Source organism: Hemitrygon akajei, chromosome 7, assembly GCF_048418815.1.
Source record: "Hemitrygon akajei chromosome 7, sHemAka1.3, whole genome shotgun sequence".
Lineage (NCBI taxonomy): Eukaryota > Metazoa > Chordata > Chondrichthyes > Myliobatiformes > Dasyatidae > Hemitrygon > Hemitrygon akajei.
Window position 1 is genome coordinate 93,737,192 of NC_133130.1, and position 24,144 is coordinate 93,761,335.

General features: G+C 45.8%; 1 protein-coding gene across 3 annotated transcripts in view; it reads right to left on the reverse strand.

The window, feature by feature from the left end:
• Positions 1 to 5,154: 5,154 nt before the first annotated feature.
• Positions 5,155 to 24,144, reverse strand: part of sash1a (SAM and SH3 domain containing 1a) — a 134,211-nt gene continuing 115,221 nt past the window's right edge. For all 3 annotated transcript variants that reach the window (XM_073051456.1, XM_073051457.1, XM_073051458.1), the window contains exons 14-20: positions 21,322 to 21,531; positions 19,432 to 19,582; positions 16,385 to 16,528; positions 13,108 to 13,146; positions 11,072 to 12,102; positions 8,996 to 9,127; positions 5,155 to 7,315 (exon numbers count right to left, since the gene is read on the reverse strand). In XM_073051456.1, coding sequence (XP_072907557.1) covers positions 7,244 to 7,315; positions 8,996 to 9,127; positions 11,072 to 12,102; positions 13,108 to 13,146; positions 16,385 to 16,528; positions 19,432 to 19,582; positions 21,322 to 21,531 — 1,779 coding nt within the window. In that variant the 3' untranslated portion in view covers positions 5,155 to 7,243. The remainder of the gene's footprint in view (positions 7,316 to 8,995; positions 9,128 to 11,071; positions 12,103 to 13,107; positions 13,147 to 16,384; positions 16,529 to 19,431; positions 19,583 to 21,321; positions 21,532 to 24,144) is intronic.

The following is a 24,144-nucleotide window of genomic DNA, read 5'->3' on the forward strand; positions in this document are numbered from 1 at the left end:
CAAAAGTCTTAAAATACTTTCCCCAGGCTCAAGAGCAGCTGTCCCTGCTGTTGTAAGTAACACTATTGTGATAAAATGGGCTTTGACCTCACAATCTACTTCATTATGATCTTGCACCTTATTATCAACCCACATTGTAATGACTTGATCTGTATGAACAGTATGAAAGACAAGCTTTTCAAAGTTCTAAGTAAATTTATTATCAAGGTACGTTGCCATACACCGCATTGAGAGATTCGTTATCTTGCAGGAACACATGAAAAAAAGAAATACAATAGCATTTTACAAAAAAACTATATATAAACAAAGACTGACAACCAATGTACAAATGAAGACACATTGTTCAAATAAAACTAATATTGTAAAGAGTCTGTGAAAGTTTGTCTGTAGGTCATAAAATCAGCTCAGTTGTAGGGGTGACTGAAGTTACCCACGCTGGCTCAGGAGCGTGATGGTTGTAGGGTAATAACTGTTTGTATCCCTCCTACCTGATAAAAAGCATCGAGAAGAGGCGTGGCTTTAATGGTGGGGGAGGGGTGATGCTGCTTTCTCGTGGCAGCGCTGCATGTAAATGTATCAGCGGTGGTGGGATTTGTCTGTGATGGGCTGGACTGTGTCTGTCGCTTTATGTAAACTCGTCCATTCCGGGGCATTGGTGTTTCCTAACAAGCCGTGATGCATCCAGTTAGGATGCTCTCCGCTGTCCATCTACAGAAGTCTGTCGAAGTTCACGGTGACATACTGAGACTATGGAAACTTCAAAGCAAGTAGAGACGTCGTTGTCTCTTCATGTTGGCGTGCTGATCGCACAAAGGACCCTCTGATATTTTAATGCCTATTGAATTTAAAGTTACCCTCTCCGCCTCCATTCAACCAAATTTTCAATCTCCCTCATATAGGTCGATTTTTCCATCACCTTTGATACAACCAGCAGCGGTGGTGTTATCAGCAAACTTAAATAGGCCCTTGAAGCTGTACTGGGCAGACAGTGATAAGTATAAAGGGAGTAGAGCAGAGGGCTAAACACACAGCTCTGCATTTCTCCACTGCAGATGGCGAGCATGGAGGAGATGTTGTTGCCAATCCATACTGACTGGAGTCTGCGAGAGAAGGAATTGAGGCTCCGGCTGTCCAGGGAGGTAACGAGGTTCAGCACTCGGAGCTTAGTGATGAGTTTCTTGGGGATGATGGCGCTGAACGTTGAGCTGTGGTCAATGATGAGCACCCTGATGTGTGCATCTTCACTGTGAAGAGCTGAGTGAAGAGCCAATCGGGCGGCATTTGCTTTTCACCTGTTGTGACAGGAGGCAAATTGGAGTGGGTCCAAGTTACTCGTCAGTCAGGAACTGACGTGCTTCATCACCAACCCCTCAAAGCACTTCATCTTGCTGGATAGAAGTGTGACTGGACGATGGTCATTCAGGCAGGTCCTCCCCGGGCACCAGCACGATTGAAACCTGCTCGAAGCACGTGGGCACCTCAGGCTGCCAAAGCAAGAGGCTGAAGATAACCATAAACACTCCAGCCAGACAAGTAGCCCAGGTCTTCAGTACTCAGCCAGGTACTGAAGACGTGCTGGGCCAGATGATTCACCCTCTCGTGTCAGCGAGGGGTTCGTGAAGGTCCCTCCATGTTCTGCTGGCCAAAGTGAGCATAAGAGGCATCAAGCCCACCTGGGAGCAAAACCTTGTTGTTATTTATGATGCTTGGCTTGGCTTGGCTTGGCTTGGCTTGGCTTTGTAGGAGCTGATGGCATTGTAGCTGTTGATCATCCCTCCAGGATTCAAGTTCAGTCTGGAAGTGGCAATTCCTGACTAAGCTTTTCACTGTGACACCTGAAATAAAACACAACTCCATTGGAACTGACTGCCTGTCCCTCTTCCACAGATACTGTGGGTGTTCAGTGTACATCCTGAACCTATTGGAGAGGGAGCATGCAGTGTCCATTGGCTGGCTGGAGCCAGTGGGCTCCACAGGAGCTGAAACACAGCTCGGGCCATGTTAATCAAGTACAGTTGTACATTAGAAATATTAAAGTAATTGTTTTATTATGTCTGCAGAAGCTCGGATGGGGAAGGTCCAAAGGAGAATCCTGCCACTGCGTACAAATCAGCTAAGAACGTGTGCTACAACTTTATGAATTATTTAAGTTTACATATGGATGATTGTAATAATCTGTTAATATTAAGTAATGGAATAACATTACTTGTACAGAATATTCATCAACATACTCATTTGTTTTAGATTTTTTTTAATGAATACATTTTGAAATTTAAAAAATACTCTAGCTGGAGTATTTGTTCTTCATCACCTTCCCTTGTTAGTATTCAGTTTGAGGGCATCACAAAGCAGGACATTGTTTCCCAAGTAGTTAAAAGTTGAAACGCTGGTGAGCAGTTGCTAGATTGACATTAGAAATAGGAGAAGGAAAGACACAAAGTTTACACCCACTCATTAATGCAAATATCTCATCAGACAATCACGTGACAGCAAGTCAATGCATAAGAGCATGCAGTCATGGTCAAGAGGTTCAATTGTTGTTCACACCAAATGTCAGCAATGTGCTGTGAGTGACTCTGATTGTTGGTGTCAGGCGGAGTGGTTTGAGTATCTCAGAACGTGCTGATCTCCCTGGCATTTTCATGCTTGCAGAGAACGGCGTGAGAAACAAAGCATAGACATCCAGCGAGTGGCAGTTCTGTGAGTGAAAACATCTTGTGAATGAGAGCGGTCAGACTGGTTCAAGCCGTCAGGAAGGTCATGATAACCCAAAGACCCACACATTACAACAGCGCTGCACAGAAGGGAGTCTCTGGACTTACAACAGGTCAAACCTCGAAGTGGATGGGCTACAGCAGCGGAAGACACAAACATACATTAAGAGATACTGAGTGTATAGACGTGGGCTCTGCCATACGTTTTAACCTACACTGTTCCGGTACGCACCACCCCTAAATGTCCTTCTGGGTCTCCTCCTCCCATCTCTACAATTGCCTCAAAGCCTCAGGTAACTCTGCTCCTCAAAATACCAATGCAGGATCCTGAACCAAAATGTTGAATAACCCTCTGCCTCCACAGAAGCTGCCTTCCTCCAGCATTTTGTTTTGAATCCAGACCACACCATCCACAGCCTCGTGTTGCCTTTGTGCTCCTATGTTCATTGATATTCTGCCCGTGCCCCTTTCCTCAAACTCTGGACCTTCAACTCTCCTCAAACATAAATGTGCACTGACTTTTGGTCTCCTCAAGGTGCTTGAATACGTTATAGCTGACAAATTCTAACAAGTGACCTTGTTTATCACTCCGCCATCCTTTATGACCTCAATGGTCCATCCCTGCCTGCGCACCACCGCTCAGCTAGTTCTCATCTCCCGGCAAAAACGTCAAGTTCCTATGGAAAATGATGTGAATCACATTTAATCCCACTTGACAAGTACATCCAAAAACTGACCAAGGAGAGCATTCCTTCCATTAAACAGCAGCTTTGCAGAGACACAAAACTACGCAGGCAATAGAACGGGAGTTCCTATCCTGGTGTCCACTGACCCCTTGGTTACTGGTAGAGGGTTCCTTGCTTAAAAAGGTCAAGAACCCCTGCAATAGAGAGGTATCGAACACGTAACAGCAGAAGACATTGAGTTCAATTTGGCATCACGTTTGGCAGAGACATCATGGGCTGAGGGGCCCATACCTTCACTCTTCACCCGTTCTATACCTCGGGAAGACCAGATTCCTTTTGGATCCCACCCATGGACTCTGTTCTCTCTATCCCTCTCCTTGGCAGATGGTTGAAGTCTTGGTGTCACATTTGTCCTTGGGCTACATTTGGCAGCAAAGATGCACGTTATCACCAAGACCTGCTGCTTCCACCTCTGTGGAATGGCTGCCCCACCTCAGCTCACCCTTTCATACCTCTCTGCATTCCCTCCCTCATTCTCTCCTTCGCAGCTCCTCTGCCCTCATTGTCCCAAATCCATTTCTTCCACCTCCCAACCCTTGTTTCCAAATCACTCCATGAACTGCATTCTCTTTCTCTCTCCCTCCCTCATGGACCCTTAATTCTCTAGTTGAGGTATTTAACAAATTCTCATTTTGAAACCATTTACCATCTCATGGCGCCCATCTGCCAGGGTTCAATTCCTTCCTTCATCAACCTTCAGTTTTGCCAGGGTTCTCTGATGTTGCACTTGGTCAAATGACAAGGGCAGTGACTCCCACTTCACCTCTGGAATGAAGCTACGATAGGGCTTGGAAGACAGTAGTCCTGGCAAAACCCAAACCGGGAATTGGTGAGCAGGTCAGTGGTGACTGAGCATCACCAGGTGGCGCTGTTGACACACCTCCGTTCATTGGATGGATCTACCTTGCTGTTTCTGACCCAAATGCCTCTAGGCAGACTTTCACCTTTCTCTGTTTAATGAGGAGAGATCAAGCAGACAGGCTCGACACGTGCAGTTTACAAGTTTGAGAAGTGGTCTCAAAAGTTCTCACAGTATCTCTGCAGCAAGGGACTTCTCTCAGAGGGTACTGGATTTCCCTGCCCCTTGAGTGGTGGAGTTTGGACCATTAGATTTGTTTATGACAGATAAATATTTGGAAGATTGAGGAATTGAGGGCTGTGGGGTACAGGCAAAGATGGGGAGTTGAGGCCTGTGTAGATTGGCCACGTGGTGGAGCAGGCTCGAGGGGCCTGGTGGCCTACTCCTGTTAAATCACAGTCTCAAAAATGAAGGCTCAGTGATTCAGTGCAGAGGCGAGGAGCAAGTTTTTGTGGATAGCGAATCCTTGGAAAACTCTCCCCTCAGTACCGGAGACGGAGGGTGACCCAACTCCGGGTATCAAGACAATCAAGTGATGTGTGCTTAGTGCAGCAAAGTGGTGTCTGACATGATCTTATTGGATGGGGGAAGCAGACACGAGGCAGAATCTAGCTCTTTTCTCCCTCCTTTCAAGATGCTGTATTAAAACCGACCTCTTTGATCAGGATTTCTCCCATCATTCCTCTTCAGGCCACTCAATTTCTTTTTAGTAATCCACACTCATGAAGCTCCATCGGGTGTCTGTAGTCATGGTAACTGAACTTTGTAAACTAAAATATTTATAATCTTGTTAGATTTGACTTCAAACAAGTGACTTTTCAGGAAAATCTACAACTTTGTCCAACTGTTACTTTATTCTGCTAAATGAAACAAGTTAAGAATATTTACACATACAATACATTCCTCAAGTTACACAAGGTACAACTCTGATAGACTACATTTTATAAGATTTTGCTACTGGTATGTTATAGTTACATTGTTAAGGAAAGAAACATACAATAAGTTATTTAAATATTCTCAAATACAAAAAGTGCATCAGTTTAATTTTGTGCTGCTTTTCAGTATTTAATTTTGCTGGCAACATTTAACATGACACTTGGACACTGACTGGTATACATCTCGAGAAATTGATCCTGTTCTAAATAGTGTCAAACTCAGATGGAGAATTAGAAGCTTACATTTTTTCTTTAAATTGCAAATGTCACAAAAGAGCTTGTAATATTTAAAGCCAAGCGAAGGAAACTAGTGGGAAGTATTGAGTAACTGGAGATTAAAATCAGAAAACAACAGAAACACTCAGGCAGAAACAGTGGGGAGAGACACAATTGACGTTTCAGATTGAACAGCCTTCATCAGAAATGAGTATACATTTGAGGTTAAAGACCGTCTGTCAGAAACAAGTTGGTGTTTCACTCAGAGACCCTCCCTCAACCTGACAGATTAATTGAGTTTCTCCCTCCACAGATGCTGCCTGACTTTCAGAGCGTTACCAACATTTTCTGTTTTAAAATCAGATTTTCAGCGTCTGAAGATTATTCTTTTTTATTAATTTTGATTACAGAACCAGAATTAGTTATGTGGAAGTCCTGAAGTTGGCATTAGGATTACATCACTACTTTAGGTAAATGTGCCGGGCCCAGGATTCCGGGTGGAATGGGAAAAACAAAGTGGGTTTGGGAGGGGAACAGGGAGAAAGGAATTTGTGGAATCTGGGCAGAATATGTTTACAGAGCCTAGGGGCAGACTTCAATCAGTGGAGCACCTAATGCTCTTCATCAAGTCCTGAGCAAGTAACAGGATTTCGGGAACTCCTTGCATAACCTTGTGGGAATTATGGTTCCTTGGGCCGTCACAAGGCTAATGGAACTTGCCAGTATTCTGGAGCTGAAGGCAAAAAATAAAATCCTTCCTCCGGGCCCAGGAGGAACAGCCGTTCAAGGTTCCTGGAATCTCGGAGGAAAACAGAGGGAAAAGGCCAGGAACGGCAAGGTGGAGTTTAACTGAATAGCTCACATGGACACGAGAGACCAAATGACAGCAGTGTTGATTCAGTGAAATACTGACCACCTCCTCGATCTTGTTTGTAAAACATTTATGAATTATTCCCTTATCTCAAAAATTCAGTTCCTCTTTATTAGGATTTGAGCTTCACAAATACGGACAGCACATGGCATTAAGAGGTGACATGATTCAAACAGACCCAAAGCCAACAACTTGCTAGCACAATGATGAAGGAGTAGGTTACAAGCGTTAAGAGTTATGGCACATTTCCACCTCAGGTCACAAGTATGACTAATTTGCCTAGTGAAGCAAAGCAAGTAGTACTGGATAATTAGTAGATTTAAGCTAGTGATTATGGGTTTAAAGTGGAGAGTTAGAATGGCCTTCATACAGAGCGATGGCCCAACACAGACAGCGGAAGAGCGTTCGTGCTCTGAGCCAGAGCCACACTGAGCACGAGCCTAGGTTAGAAAATGAGAGAGCTGCTTTTAGTGGGTGTGCTTTACACTAAAATCTTCAGTGATTATTTGACACAGCAGTGGTTGACTTTGTGATATGCACATGAATGCTGGCAGTGGAGAAACGCCAGCAGCGATGCGTGCGGAAGTCCTCTCTACCAAGGAGGCAACACCGCCTCATCAGGAGAGCTCCCCACCGTCACCCCACAACCTCACGGTGGGCACCTCCGCTCCACGCTGCTTCTTCCATCGCCCCTCACTTTGTTCGATCGGACCCCTGGTGGGGGTGGGGGGGGGGGGGTAATTGAAGGAACGCACGGCAACCTGTGCCTCTCCGTGTTCACACCTGGTTTTACCACGGGGACCTGCTGGCCTTGCTTCCATCAGGTTTCTAACTAACGCCTCGGAGTGAGTGCTGCATCAGATGCTGATGATGAGATGAGATCCATGCCAATCCTCCGAAGATCAGCTCCGCGAAGACTTGGGCAGTTCTAGGGCTGTCGAATTTTTGCTCATCTTATCGAAGGAACTCGGAATCTAAATGTCATACAAACAGAAAAGTTGTGATTCTGGACGTTTGACTGGTTCAGTCCAATTAACCGGAACTTTTCACAGTTTATTCAAAGACAAATTAACTTCCTTTGTTGTGTCAAATGAGGGAAGAGATTTTGCATTTCTATCTTTGCACCATTCTGCTGTTGTACACTTGTCCTTGTACGTATCATTGCACTGTGGGCTTCGTGCGAGCAAGGAACTTTATTACAACCCAACACTAAACAACCTGAATCAGAATGTCGGGCAGAGCATGGTCACTGTAATTTTTTAGCATTGTAATATATTTCTTTATTTTTATATACAATTGGAAAAAGCAAATAATTAACATACTTCATGGACTCTGCCAGCACACATCTTTCCACCACTGGAAATTTTCCTCATCATACCTTGCGAAATTTCTCCCATTGAAACAATTGTGACTTCCTGCTTTTCGGTCAACTACATCTTTTTACTTCAGCAACTGGAATTTATAATGCCCAAAGTTTTAAACAAAATGATTTTTTTTAAATTGCCAATTTCACAACAGGAGCTTGGATTAATTTGCTGTACACAAGAGTATTTCTGAAGAACAGTCATTGTTATAAAGGACAAAAATGTAGCTGTCAGTTCATGCCCAGCAGTAAGGTAATTGCCAGATGCATAAATTAATTACAGGTAAACATTGTCCAGCATGGTCCAACAGTGCTTTAGTCTCAGGGGATCTTTTGCATGCACCTTAGAAGGACAACTGCTCCTTAAGAGCTCAAACAACAGTACCCCAGATTTTACTGGAGTGTCATTGTGTGCAATGGGTTCTAAAGTAGGGCTTGAATTCATAAACACAAGAAAGTCTGCAGATGCTGGAAATCCACAGCAACACACATAAACTTCTGAAGGATCTCAGCAGGTCAGGCAGCATCTATGGAAATGAGCAGATAGTCAACATTTTGGGTAGAGTCCTGAAGAAGGGTCTCGGCCAGAAATGTGAACTACCTGCCCATCTCCATAGATACTGCCTGTCCTGCTGAGTTCCTCCAGCATTTTGTGTGCATAGCTTGAATTCATCCAACACCGACATTTCACACAAGTGTGACAAGGGCAGACTATTCACTGTGGTGGCATCAATCCAGTTGTCTTTTACTTCTTCTGACGGCCTCTTCCTGTTTCAATGATACCTTTACCCCCATGGGCTGACCTTGAGTATTCAGTATGTTCTAATCAAAATTTGCCGCCATGCAAGTGTAAGGCAACATCTCAGCGCAGGACAGCAGAATGAGTCCTCTCAACCTGTCAGACTGAGTTTCTTCAGATATTCCATCGGATCGTAGAAAAAAAATCTCGAGTGGGCACTTAAGCCGTCATTTATAACCAACAAGATTTACTTACTTACATTCATCTTCATGTATTTGTCAACGTGGAGCGGACAGTGAATTTGTAAGTCTGGCAGGAGCCAAGGATGTTGGGAAAAGTGAGGGGTGTGGGACAGGTGGCAGCGAAGGACTGCCAGAGATGGTGGTGGGGGGAGTTTCAAAACTGGAAATTGGTTTTGAGGCAGAGGACCGACGGCTAGGAAAAGGACAAGGTGTGAGGACGCGAGTGATTGTGGTGGGAAGGAGAGATGATGCTCGCACCAGAACGCTTGGAGTGACGACACTCGCTGTGATTACTGCTCACGACACTCACTGCCATTCGATGCTGCTTGCGAAGCTGTCTGACTCTGACAAGGTCCATGGCAGCAGCCACCTGCTCCAGCGAATGCTGCAGGCTCTCCGAATACCTCTCTATTAGTGCCATCGGAATCCCACAGCGACCATGCTGAAACACGAGAAAAGGCCGGGCCTCATCAGTTAAAGACCCGAGCGAGTTTTACACAAAAATTTAAGCAGCTGGTGACTTAATTTGTTCTTGTCAGCTTTGTTCCTAACAGGTTATTTGAAGATCAAACCAGATAATGGCTCACATTCAGGTGCATGTGATTGATTCAACCAATCAGCAACCTCTGGCCCAGGTTTTTATGGTGAGGGAGGTGCAACTGATGTTTAATGGGGTGACACCTTTGTTGAGAGTATTAAGGGAGGGTGCAATAATTCTACAATCTCAGTATCCATTCTTGTGATGCTCTAGGATCTCGTAAGAACGACTTCCTGCTCACTCACAGCCTCCTCCTCCACCGCATGGTAAACTCTGCCATTGGGTTCCTGGTTGGGCATCTTTGGGTGCCGCACGGCAGAAGCAGGGTTGTTGGAGCAGCGCCGTGGCCAAGATCAGAACTCACGGTGATGCGCCAACACGTGGTGAGGGTAGGTTGAGTGAGCTGGGGCTTTTCGCTTTGGAGTGAAGGAGGATGAGAGGTGATTTGATAGAGGTATACGGGATGAAAGGAGTCATCGATCGAGTGAATAACCAGAGACTTTTTTCCCAGGGTGGTAATGACTAAACCAAAAGGGGCATAACTGAAGGAAAGTATAGGGGGATATCAGGGGTAAGTTCTTTACACGGGGAGTGGTGGATGCGTGGATCACCCTGCCGGGGTGGTGTTAGGGGCAGATACATTAGGGACATTTAAAAGACTCTTAGATAGGCACATGGATGAAAGAGAATTGGAGAGCTGTGTAGGAGGGAGGGGTTAGATTGATCTCAGAGAAGGATCATGGGCCAAGGGTCTGTACTGCGCGGTAGCGTCTTGTGTTTGTTCTCTGACTGCGTACCTACAGACCCAACACACCATGCATCTGCGAGCTGCCCAACAGCCTCAAGGCTTCACCTCCTGATTTCCAAAGGGCAGCGGTCAACCAGCCTTACATTACCCATTCCTTGTCAGCAGATCCCATGAGCGGGAAGGGTGGGCATCAATCATGGGGAGCAGCAGGAAGGAGGAGCGTCCAACCATGGTTACGTCAGGGTATCAGACCCTACTGGTCCAACGAGGCCCTGCCACCCAATTACAGCCACGTGGCCAATTCACCTACGAAAGCGCAGGGTTTGGAACGTGGGTGGAAGCGAGGCAGCCAGAGGAAACCCATGCAGTCACAGGGAGGACGTATAGCCCTGCACTAACCACTCAGCCAAAATGAGTTAATCTAGGCAGTCTCTCTGCCTCAAGTGGTGTCCCTCACTTTCGATGAATGTCGGTGATATCGTGGGATGGGATTGTGGTTCTGCGTGTACGGATTGGACTGTCGACTTTCTCAGACTTGTGGCTTTTGTACTTTTGAGTTTTTTAAAAATAATCGTCTATTCCTTTTTGGTCTTGTTGTGTGAGGGGGGTAAATGTTCTGTTGTGACCGGCTAGGTTATTTTGTGCGGGGAAAAGGTTGTATTTTGGGGGCCGGTGTTCCTGTTCCGTTTCATGCGAAGGGAGGGGGCTTGTGGGTTGACGTTCTTTTAGTTTCTTTGGGCGGGGGAGGGGGTTGATTTTTGGGGGGGGGGGTCAATGTTCCTGTTCCGTTTTCTGTGGGGAGAGAGGGGTTAATGATCAGGATACTGTTCGTTTTTGTGTGTGTGTGTGGTGGGGGGGGGGTGTGATGTTTCTCTCTGACTGACTTCCACATCCTTTCTTTGTCTCGTGACTATCTGGAGAAGACAGATTTCAGAGTTGAATACGGACACGTGCTTTGATAATAAATGAACCTTTTAACATTTTGATCTATGCAACGTTTCTAACAATATCCCTGCAGTTCTACAGAGCCCTTAAATAAGGATCACAACCTTAGTATTGACTACAGCCCATTTGTTTCCCCAACAAACATTCATCTGTACCTTATCGGAGTAGGGTTTCTCTGTCAGATCAATTGCTTCCGACTCTAACTTGTTCTCTATTAACGTTTCTAGTTCCACCTCTCGCATCCGGGGGGGCTTCCGTCCGGAGGCGGGACACAGCTTCACCCTCAGCTGTGGCGTGCAGAAGGCCTCGGCCGGGGCAGACTCCGGAAGGCAGGGTATCTCACTGACCTGCGGCAAGCTGGCTGGTTCGGCAGTGGGACAGTGCGCGTGCAAAACGGGCGCCAGTCTGTACTTGCTACCAGTAGAAGGGTTAGAGCTGTTTAACACGCGAGATGTGGGGAGTATTCCATTTCTCATATAGTCTCTGCATTTCTTGGCAGGCACGGGTGGTGGCTGAGAAGGGTGATGGCTACGTGGTTTGCTTTCGGTCACTGTCTCTGGGTCTTTTGTCGAAGTGCGCGTCCCCACCTGGTCTCTGCAACTGGCCGCTTGCTCAAGTGGCGTTTGACCGGGCAGGTCACACGTTGGAGTCGGGGAGAGCACATTCCCCCCTTCAGATGACGGACACGGGTCGGACACTCGAGCTGTCGGCAGGGCAGGGGGAAGGTTGTCGGCTGCTGACTGCTCTCCCTGGGCTCCTGCAGCCCTGCCCCGGGTCGGATCAGACCTACGCGTGCCGAGTCCCAGCTGCTGAGGCGGCGCAGGGTGAGCTCCGGTACCCGGGCTTGCACCCGAGGGAGAGTGGGCACCTCGGCGCAGCTCATCCAAGGAGCGAGACCGTTGCCACGGCTTCCGGGCAGCATGGCAGTGCACCAGGTCCTCCGAATTCGTCCTGGCCGGCAACCTCTGACAGCCCTGGGGAGGAACTGGAAGCCCGGTGTAACCCAACCGAACACAGGGGGAGGCGCACAGGGTTGCTGGCTTTTCCTCGTCTCTCCCAAAGTCTACGTTCCCAAAAGCGTCTGTGGGGTGGACTGGCAGGTGTTCTGACGGTGGGCACTGGAATGGTAACCCCAGTTTTGCCAGCGATCCTGCTGTCACTAACGGCCATGACTTCCTGCTTTTGCCTAAAGATAAGGAAAAGTTTGTCAGCATGATGCAAATACTTTGGAAGTAAATTTACCAACAGGAATGCAGGTTCTACTCCTGTGGAAGGCTCCTAGTTCAGAGAGTCCACAAATTGGAAATGCACCCGCAACCCGCACAGTAGAAGGTGCGGCCAGAAAATCCAATGGCCTATTTCTGTGTTGTTATAGTACTAACAAATGTGTGGCATGTGGCCAAGTGGTTAAGGTGTTGGACTAGTGACCTGAAGGTCGTGAGTTCGAGCCCCAGCCGAGGTTGTGGGTTGTGTCCTTGAGCAAGACACTTACACTTAACCACACACTGCTCCAGTAGTCCACCCAGCTGAAAATGGGTACTGGCAAAATGCTGGGGGTTAACCTCACGATAGACTGGCTTCCTATCGGGGGGGGGGGGGGTGGGGTGGGGTGGGGGAGTCTTGTACTCTCAGTCGCTTCACACCACGGAAACCGGCACTGGCCTGATGAGCCTATAAGGCTCGGGCAATTAACTTTAATAGTACTAACAAGTCAGCCTATTACAAAACATGGCTGAATTGTGCACTGTCACTTAAGTACAAAGTGTGTGCTTCACTGGTGCAAGCACCATTTTTCAGATGAGGCATTCAACTGAGACCTTCTCTGGCTTCTGAAGTGTATGTGAAAGACTCCTTAAATGAGGAAGAGAAGGGGCCTTTCTCCCTGTAAGGTTGCTGAACTCTGCCAGTTGAAAGGCCAACATCTGGTCCCCAGCATCACTGCTGTTGGTGGAACACTGTTGCATTTTGAAGCTGACCAGAGTTTGACCAGGATCTGACTCAGAGTCAGAGAGAGCCAAGAAGCTGAATTACCTACACTGTTCTCACATGGCTTCCTGCCATTTTCATCATTAGTTCATTTATATAAGTGTAAATCCTTGCCCTTCGCCTTTGATAGGCTGTCAGCAACTCTTGAACAGCTTTAGTCTGTGTTTTGGCGCAGTCTGGCAACCAGATCTCAACTGCAACTGACCTTCTGTGTTTGGCCGGTTGTCCTTCCTTAGGTCCAACCCTGTATCGAAAATAAACAAGTTGGTGAAAATCAGTGCATAACAGAGTGAAACGCGAGTCTGGCTCACTGGTGCTGTGTCCTTCTTGGATCAGAGGCTTTCATCAAGCTCCCTGGACCAAGGGAATTCCTATTTCAATAGGTGTACCAGGGACTCTTTTTAATCAATCCTCTTGCAACAAGGTTCATAACACAGTTGTCTGTTTGTACCCCTTGCTTATGGGAATATGCCACAGAAGGAATTGGAAGGAGTAACTCACCATCTGGCCATATTAAGCAATCAATCCTTCCCGAGGTACAAATACCATCACTCCCTCAGCTGTTTGGCTTTGAACAGGTGAACCAATATTGGACCTATCAGCTGTCCAAAATCCTACACAGGCTCTCTCTGTGTTTGTAGCAGAAGATTTCTCTCAACCCACCCGCCCCGCCCCCACTGCCAAACGCAGCTTTGTATAGTTAATCGAGCTCACTTCTGCCTTCCCATCTAATTACAATCGTAGCTGAGATGGATAGGAGTGTTTCAAAATCAACGCTTGTACTACAGACCTGTAGCACGATACACACTCAGTGGCCATTTGATTAGGTAATAATAATCCCGAGAAAGTCTGCAAATGCTGGAAATCCTCCCCCCCCCCCCACCCACCCACTTTTTAATTCTGGCCTCATACCATCCCCCCACCTTCCAGCACGGTCCTGAAGAAGGATCTCAGCCCAAAACGTCGAAACTTCATTGGACGCACCTGTACACACGCTCGTTAATGCAAATATCTGATTGACCAATCGTGAGGCAGGAACGTAATGCATAAAAACATGCACTCAATGTCAATAAGTTACGGTGTTGTTCAGACCAAGCATCAAATTGAGAAAGAAATGCGATCTAAGTGACTTTGACCATGGAATAATTGTTGGTGTCAGATGGGGTGGTTTGAGTATCTCAGAAACTGCTAATTTCCTGGGATTATCATGCACCATCCGGTGAGGCAGTACTGAAGGTGAAAATGCCTTGTTAGTGAGTGAGGTCAGAGGAGAGTGGATGGACTGCTTCGAGCTGACGGGAAGGTGACAGTAACTCAAATAACCATGTGTTAACAGTGACGTGTGTAAGAGCAGCTCTGAACACACATGTGGAACCTTGAAGTGGATGGGCTACAGCAGCAGAACCACGAACATACACTCAGTGGCTGATTCATTAGGTATGGGAGATGCCCAATAAAGTGGCTACTGAATGTTCATGCCTTGCTGTTATAAAAATCAGTGCTGCAATCACACAGTGTTGTAATGTGGACACATGACATGTAATGGACAGGGCATTACATTGCTCAACTAGTCATGTAATCTGGAGTAATACTGTATTCTAAATCCAGATTTCTATTGTAGTGTGGACTAATACCGTAAAATGCCCCATTGATGAGATTTGGAAATGTACTGTAATGATGAGCAATGCGGTGATGTAGGCTTATACTGTAATGTAGATGAATGCTGTGTAATGGACCTGCAATGCGAATATGGCCAATTATGTAATGGACCTACAATGTGAATATGGCCAATTATGTAATGGACCTACAATGTGAATATGGCCAATTATGTAATGGGAATTGCCATGTGAAAATGACCAATTATGTAATGGGAATTGACACTGGCTGTAAGAGGAATGCATTTGGCAGTGATATCCTGGGGCTGGGATGGATGGCCTCCAATAAATACAACCATCTTCCTTTGTTGAAAGTAGCACCTTACCTCCAGAAGAATTTTCTCCTGAAGCCCTTTGCCTCAAAGCCACGCCCGGCTACCTCGATGTCAAAAGGCAATCATTCTCAACTAACCTCGAGAACTGGGATCAATTTTGGATCTGATGAAATACTTGAACATAGACCTATGCCATAACACTGATCCACAGAGCAGTAAACTCTGGTAGCACTCTGTCCATTCATTTTACACAAATCAGTGTTGCAACAAGGATTGGCATTGTGATTATGAATCACAAAGTGAAGGGACACCTGGGCATTACGTTGCTCAATACTGTCAAATGGGAGGCGCAGCTGAAGCAGAGCTCCATGTTGTAACATCTCAATACCTCGCTCCTATACCTTATGTATTCCTGACCTGTTAATTACAAGGCTGACAAATTGGGTATAAATATTTGACACAGTATTGTGTGCGCATTATAAAATAATTAGCAGTTCCAGTTTGTTTGAATTATTCTCAGCATCAAGGTCACCATGGATAGCAAAGTCACTTTGCTCAAGTTTGTGGTAGGTCCTCAACTAATTGGATACTTAGACGAAGCTGTGCATTCCCAGTGCAGCTAAAATAACTCAAATAAGAATAAATGAAAGGGCAGATGGAGGCAGAACAGATTCTGAAGGAAGAAAGTAATTTCATTTCTGCAGCATCTTTCACAACCCCAGGAAGTCCCAAAGCACTTAACAGCCAAAGTATTTGCGAAGTGTGAAATAAAAAATATTAACATCATACAGTGTCTGTAGAATGAAAAAGTAGCTCTGAAGAAACAACACCCAACTCAGTGAGCATCTTTGGAAGGAAAGGAATGTTGACATACAGCGTTTCAACCTGTAATATCAACAATTCCTTTTCTTCCACAGTTGCTGCTCAATCCCCTGAGATCTTCCAGCAGATTTTGCATTGCACACTTCCGGCATCTGAACTCTCTTGTGTCACCAGTTGAGATGCAAGGTCAAGGACCTGAAACGTTAACTGTTTCTGTCTCGACAGATGCTGCCTAGCGTGCTGAGTACGTCCAGCATTTTCTGCTTTTATTTCAGATGCCGAACATCTGCAGTTCTTTTTGATTTTCACTGGCTGGTCATTATTGCAATACAGAGAAAGCAGCAGTCCGTTTGCAGGTAGCACCCTTCTAATGTCATAACGGCAGAATAATCTGTTTCAGTAACACTAGCTAATGCATAACAGATCAGCCAGATTCAAGGCATTTGTGCTTCAGTCGAGTTAACGAATCCCATTCCTTTTCTGGAACAGGAATCAGATTCTTTAACCCCATTCTTTAATCTGGGGATCTCACAGATTCCCATATGTTTTCTGGGAGAATTTATCTGTTCCTTTTCTAAGTACCAGAATCTGAGGGCTTGCATAAGGCTGGTTTAACGTCTCACCCTGAAGCACGGTCCCACTGACACTCACACTCCCCTTGAAATCATGCGTTCACAAGACGTGAGAGAACACGATGCACTGGGAAGTGATTGCTTGGTCTTCTCCTTACCATTCTCAGGAAATCCACTCTCCTCAAAGCAGCCTGAGTCCCAAGGAGATTGCCTCTGCGGGTCTGAGCCAGTGGTCTTATTCGAATAGCGGGGTAAGGTCTCCTTGGAAGCACATTCGCCGGGCAGATCCTTGTCACTGTTACCTGTGCAGGGAGGAAACATCAAAGGACAATTAACACAGAAGGGATAGCCACCACAACGACTCTGCAAGGATCAATCACTAATGACCCACAACAGCTGAACACAGAGGGGCTGGCTCCAGGCCAGCAGCCTTTCAAACCCATCAGCAGGCACCGTTAAACGGGAAGGCGCTGATGCGTTGTGAGAGGACACATCAAACTAATTATGTATTGAGTTGAGAGAAGGACAATCTATATTGTACATATCATAAAATACCAATTTGGGAAACAATGGTGAGAAGAGATTAATGCAAATCAAATCAAACAACCATTGGCAGAACTTCAATTTAAATCAGGATTAAATGGAGCAGCAAGCAAAATATGCTGAAGATGCTCAGCGCATCAAACATCATCTCTGGAGAGAGAATTAATGTTACAGGCTGACGGCCTTCCATCGGAACTGCATATTCTGTTGGAAGGTCATTGAGTTAATGTGAACATGGCTTCTCTCTTCAAAGATGCAGCCTGTCCTGTCGAGTAACTCCTGCGTAATTTGTCTACAGCTCCAAAACTTCCTGGTGCTCTTTGCTCCACAGTAGTCCTGAAGCTTTTCTTCATTATGCATTGAGTTTCACCTCCATCTCGTTAGTTGTGCCACAGTACTGTACAGCACTGGACCAATGAACCCACTCAAACTAATCCCTTCTGTCCAAACGTGGTCAATTATTCACGTTCTGAGTCCTGAACGTGAGGAGAACGAGTCCAATAGCTCAACAGGGATAGAGTTCCATTTGTCCTCACCTACCACTCCATGAGCCTCTGCACCCAGCACATCATTCTCCCCAACTTCCATCATCTTCAATGGGACCCTTGCATCAAACACATCTTTACCTCCCCCCAAATTCCACAAGGATCAGCTCCCTCCATGATTCCCTTGTCCGTTAGTCTCTCCCCACTAAGCTCCCACCTGTCACTATCCTTGCAAGCGGAAAAAATCCATTCACCTCAGCCCTCACTTCCACTGAGGGCCCCAAACAGTCCTTCCAAGTGAGGCAACACTTGACCTGCAAATCTGTTGGGGTGGTCTACCATATCCGGTGCTCCTGATGCAGCCTCCTCAACATTGGTGAGATCCAATGTAGATTGGGAGACCGCTTTGTCGAGCCTCGTTGCTCTATCCACAAAAAAAGCAGCATTTCCCAGTGGCCAACCATTTTAATTGCAATCCCCATTCCACTATGTCGTTCCAAGGCCTCCTTAATGACGCCACTCTCAGGTTGGAGGAACAACACCTCATTCTATCTGGATTGCCTTCAACATGATGGCATGAACATAAATTTCTCCAAGTTAACACTAATTTCCCCCCTTCCCTTCTTCAATTCCCCACTTTGCCTCTCCTCTTACCTCTTCTCTTCTCCTCACCTGCCAATGATCTACCCCGTGCTCCTCCCTCTTCCCTTTCTCCTAAGGTCCACTCTTCTCCAATCAGATTCCTTCATCTCCAGTCCTCCATCTCTTCCACCTATCACCTCCTAGCTTCTTACTTCACCCCCTTCCCCCATTCACCTGGCTTCACCTATCACCTTCTAGCTTGTAGTCCTTCCGCCCCCCCCCCCCCCCCCCACCTACCACATTACTTTGGCTACTTCCCCCTAACTTTTCAGTCCTGACGAAGGATTTCAGCCTAAAATATTGACTGTTGATTAGTTTCTATAGATGCTGCCCGATCTGAATCCCTCCAGCATTTTGTGTGCGTTGAGCTGGAGCCTGTTAATGGGCAGTTCAATCCCTTGTGGGAAAGCCTAGATACTTCATACCTCAACAGTGACTATACATGCAGCAGTATCTTCGATTGCCTGGGCTCATCTCAGGACTTCTCGTCACACTTTTGCATGAGCTAAAGTGTACCTTCCAGCTGGTGGCTCAGGAATAACAAGGGAAAAGAATTAGGCAGCAATTCCTTGGGAGAGAAAAGGAAAGAGGGACCAAGATGGCATTTAGAAGTGGTGAGAGAGAAGATGAAGCCTCAGGGGATATGGAAGATGGACTGTCGCATGGGATTGGGAAGACAATACATGGGTGCAAGCACTGAGTGACCACTGTCATCTGGAAGTTTCCCTCCAAGCACACACCATCCTGACTTGGAAACATATCAAAATCCCTTCACTGTTGCTGACAGGTATCCCCACACCTTAAAGACTGCAATAGATAGATCACCAGCTTCCCAAGGGCAATTAGGGAGCGGGCAGCTAAATGCTGCCTCAGCCTGTGAAGCCCACGTCCCTTGAAAGAACGCACAAGACAAAATGGCCAGGTTCTGTGCAGCAACCTCTGTGCAAATCTGAGTAATAATCCAACCATGAAAGCACCCTGCACACCCGGAGGATAAACGTTGTCAAAATCAAAAGCAACGGCCGAGTGGGAAGCGATTTTTATTTTACAGATGGGGCATCCAAAAAAAAATCTATAACTGGATACCTTATTTGAGGACGGATAATGATGGACAATGGGCCAAGAGGGAGAAAGTTTCAAATTAAATTTATTATCACAGTACATACTGTAGATGTCACCATCTACTACCAAGATTGACTTCGTTGTGGGCATTCATTGTAAATACAAAGAAACAATAGAATCAGTGAAAAACTACACACAAAGACAACAAATCGTGCAAATACAGAAAGAAAAACTAACTAATAATAATAGACAACAAAGCAATAAATTTTGGGATACACAGGTGGGAGAAGTGCACCTTACTGACGAGTGCTATCACATTCTGAGAACAGTCCTTGAAAGAAGCCGAGTTTTCAACAGTACCAAAAATGCCTTTGCTTTAACTACATCTCCTGTGCAGATATTACAAAAATCCCAACAAATGACCCTTTGTATCGCCTCAAATACATTACTGCAAATTAAGGTGCTGGTCTTACTGTCATAGTCGTGCAGGAGTTCAACGGCCAGCAACAGCCGAGACCTCTGCTCTGGCTCCAGGATGTTCAGCTCGTCCAAGTCCTCCTCCTGCAGCAGCTTGAACGTGTCCAAGTCCTCGTAGCCATTCAACAGCAGAGTTGGCATGTGTTGCTGGAAACAGAACAAACACAACAGAGTGATGGAGACTAGGAAACGGTCAAGTGGGATAACAGGCCCAAGTCTCTTCTCATGGGTCTATTTAATTAACAGAATTTAAATTCCATCGCACTGCATCGGGGTTTGAACTCGTGCCTCTATTAGTCCTGGCACTGCGTTACTATTAGTAAGTTAACTACTGTTCCACACAATTAGTAGCGAGTAACTAGATTTAAAGGCTGTTTGACAAATTACAAGAGAATGACAGCTGCAGTATTAAAACACAGGTCAAGGACCAGAGGACAGTCAGCAGTGCTGAGCATTCAGATAATGAACTTGTAAACTCACGCTCCAACTGGATCAATGTTTGGTCCACTGACCTCTGGTTACACGTTTAGATAACTAGGCATGGCTGCACAGCGGTTAGCACAACACTTTGCAGTACCAATGGCATGGGTTCAGTTCCCACTGCTGCCTGTACGTTCTCCCCGTAAATGTGTGGGTCTTCTCCTGGTGCTCTGGTTTCCTCCCACAGTCCAAAGACCTACAGGTTGGTAGGTTAATTGTCCCATGATTAGGCTTAAATAAGGAATTGCTGGGTGGTGTGGCTCAAAGGGCAGGAGAGGCCTATTCCACGCTGTATCTCAATCAACAAGTAATTTTGAAGTTTACAGAAAACGTGAAACTCAGAAGTGCAGTTAATGGAGGAGAGGCTCACTCTAGTGTTTAGGAAATGAAAGAAAACAGCAAATACTCAGCAGGTCAGGCAGCATCTACAGCAGGGGTTCCCAACGTGGGGTCCACGGATCCCTCGGTTAATGGTAGGGGCCCATGGCATAAAAAAGGTTGGGAACCCCTGATCTATACAGATTGAAATGGAATTCATGTTGTGGGCACACAGCGGGTGAATTTAATGTCAGGCACAAAGTCATCCATAGGACCCATAATGGTGGGGTTACAAATTAAGAGTCTTTGAAGGTGCCAAGATGCAAAATCTATTAAAAATGGCAAGATTCACTTGATTATATTTCCTTAACTGGGGTTCTTGAAATAGCAAATAGAATACAAAAAGTAAGATGTGTTAAACCTTCATAAAACACACCTTAGCCAGCTCAGGAACAATTTGCTATTTCAAGAACCACGGTTAAGGAAATATGTCAAATCTTAGTGAATATCCAGACAAGGTTTTTTTTTCGATTTAGCAGGAACTATTTCCAAAGCAGAAAACTCCCAGGTTAGATTTAAGGCAAAACAAACGGAGAGGATGCGAAGATTACTTTTGTCAGAGCAAGTTCTTTCACACCTGGGGTCTACTGACCGAAACAAATTCAACAACTTGCAAAAGGATGTTGAAAAACTAATTTAAGGGGAGACACTTTTAGAAGTTTGAGAATGAGCAGGGCATAGATCCAACTGAATACGGCTGAGCAATATATACCAGGTGATCTCATGAACCTCCTGCCTACTTGAGTAGGAGCACCAACCATCCTTCTGAGTGTAACTGAGTCGGGCGTTTTTCTGTTGATGCAATTTGTCTTGCTGTTGTGCTATTGAGATATCAATAGGACCCTAATGATTATAGGTGAACTCAATGTGTGAATGATACTGCAGACATCCTAGTGAAAGGCTGTCGTATCTGTTTTCCCATGGTGATTAGAGACTTTCTCAAATTCTGACTGCCCTTACGTGGATTAAACTTTCTTCACTGCAAAATTCGGAAGTCATTCAATAAACCTGCAAGTTACAAAACCAACCTCCAGGTCATATCGCCGGAGCAGCTCCTGAACAGTGTGTGGCTTGGGGTGTTTGCCTCCTCGTCTCCTCCTCCTCGGCCTTTTCGGCTTTTCCACTTCATCGTTCACAACATCCATGTAAATGAACTTGAACGTTCCAACCTTATTGTTTAGCAGGCCCATCCACGTCCCCCCGGGGGGCTTGCTGATTATATCTATCACGTCACCTTTCTGGAAAACAGGTTGGGAGCATTATTATCTTCTGTTGAGTGCAAAAGTAACTTAATTAAATGCAGTGATTGCAGTTGAAATGTGCACCTTGCAGAAAGAAAGATCTCACTTTATGCAGCTTCTTTCATTACATCAAGACAATCAAGTACAGCCTCCTGAAGGTTAATCCTGTTGGAAGCCAGCAGTCAGTTTCCATTGAGCAAGGTCACACAGATAATGCAGAAATGTAAGTGAATACTGCAACCCAATATCCAGATACTTTACAAAGCACATACAAGACATAGGAGCAGAATTAAGGCCATTCGGCCCATCGATTCTGCTCCACCATTTCATCATGGCTGATCAACCACTTTCTCCACCCCATTTTCCTGCCTTCGCCCTGTAACCTTTCACGCCCTGACTTACCAGGAATCCATTAACCCCCCGCATCTTAAATACCCCCAATGACCTGGCCTCCACAGCCCCCTGTGGTAACAAATTCCACAGAGTCACTACCCTCTGGCTAAAGAAATACCTCCTCACCTCCATTCTAAATGGACGTCCCTCTATTCTGAGATGGCGTTCTCTGGACCATGGACTCCCCCGCTATAAGAAACATATTTCCCCTCTATCTAGGCCATTCAGCATACGATAGGTATCAATGAGATCCCACTCATTCTTCTAAATTCCAGCGAGACCTCAAGCATTCTTCATATGATAAGCCTTTTGTTCCAGGAATAATTTTCATGAACTTCCCTTGAACCCTCTGCAATGTCAGTACATAAGGGGCCAGAAACTGCTCACAATATTCCAAGTGAGGCCTCACTAGTGCCTTGTAGAGCCTCAGCAATACATCTTTGCTTTTTAAATTCCAGTCCTCTTGAAACAAATGCTAACATTGCATTTGTCTTCCTCACCACGGACTCAACCTGCAAACTAACCCTTAGGGAATCCTGTACAAGGGCTCCCAAGTCCCTTTGCATCTCAGATTTTTGAATTTTCTCTCCATTTACAAAGTAGTCTACACTTTTATTCCTACCAGAGTGCATGACCATACACTCCCAGACACTGTATTCCATCTGCCACTTCTTTGCCCATTCTCTTAATCTGTCCGAGTCTTTCTGTCGCCTCTCTCCTTCCTCAACACTACCTGCCCCTCCACCTGTCTTTGTATTGTTGGCAAACTTTGGCACAAAGCCATCCAAATCATTGACATACAATGTAAAAAGAAGTGGTCCCTGTGGGACACCACTAATCACTAACAGCCAATCAGGAAAGGCTTTCTTTATTCCCACTCTGCCCTCTACTGCTCAGCCAATGCTCCATCCATGTTAGTAGCTTTCCTGTAATACCATAGGCACTTTTCTTGTTAAGCAGCCTCACGTGTGGCACCTTGTCAAAAGTCTTCTGAAAATCTAAGTACACAGCATACACTGATTCTCCTTTGTCCATCCTGCTTGATATTTCCTCAAAGAATTCCAACAGATTTGTTAGGTAGGGTTTCCCCTCAAGGAAACCGCAGCCTCTGACCTGTGCCTCCAACTGCTCAGAAACCTCATCCTTAACAATCAACTCCAACATTTTCCCAACCACTAAAGTCAGGCCAACTGGCCTATAACTTCTTTTATTCTGCCTCCCTTCTTTCTTGAAAAGTGGAATATCACAATTTTCCACCCGTCCCAGAACCTAGTGATTCTTTACTAATGCCTCCACAACCTCTTTCAGAGCCCAATTCCCTTCCACCTTTCCACCATCTAGAATACCCAACTCCCGAGCTTCTAGGATTCAAATGTTGGGCTCAGTACCATTCATGATACAGCCATATGCTGAACCATTCCTGTCCCAACCATTGTCTGTGGATGATGCAGTGACAGAGCTGGTACAAATTCAACAGGTTCAATCCTAACCTCTGCTGCAGTCAGCGTTGAGTTCGCAAGTTTTCCCCGTGACTGCTTGGTGCTTCAGTTTACTCCCACATCTCAAAGATGTGCAGGTGGGTCGGTAAGTCAGCCACTGTAAGTCGCCTCCAGTGTGTAAGTGGGATTAGTATAGATAGGGACCATGGCCAGCATAGACATGATGGGCCAAAGGGCCTGCGGCGAGGCTGTACAACTCTATGACCTAGATGGCACCAATATTAGTGAGGCTCAGTTATCTGGAGAGACTGGAGGGTGAGTTTTCCTTTGAGAGAGATGGCTAATAAATGTATTGAAAAATGTGAGAGGTTTTGCTAAAGCAAGTAGGTTTCGCAGCCAAGCGAATCAGAATCACTGGAGCACCTCATGAAATTTGTTGTTTCGTGGCAGCAGTACATTGCAATACATAATGATAAAAACTATAAATTACACTAAGAAAATATATTTTTCAAAATTTCCACAAAAAGAGAGTGAAAAAAACACGGTGAGGTAGTGTACATGGATTCATCATCCTTTCAGAAATCTAATGGTGGAGGGGAGGAAGCTGATCCTACAACACTGAGTGTGTACCTTCAGGCTCCTGTACCTCCTCCTTGATGGTCATAACGAAAAGGGGGCATGTCCTAGGTCAGCGGTCCCCAACCACTGGGCTGTGGACCGGTACCGGGCCGCAAAGCGTGTGCTTTGCACTGCAGCTGACTCATATCGTTTCATACCG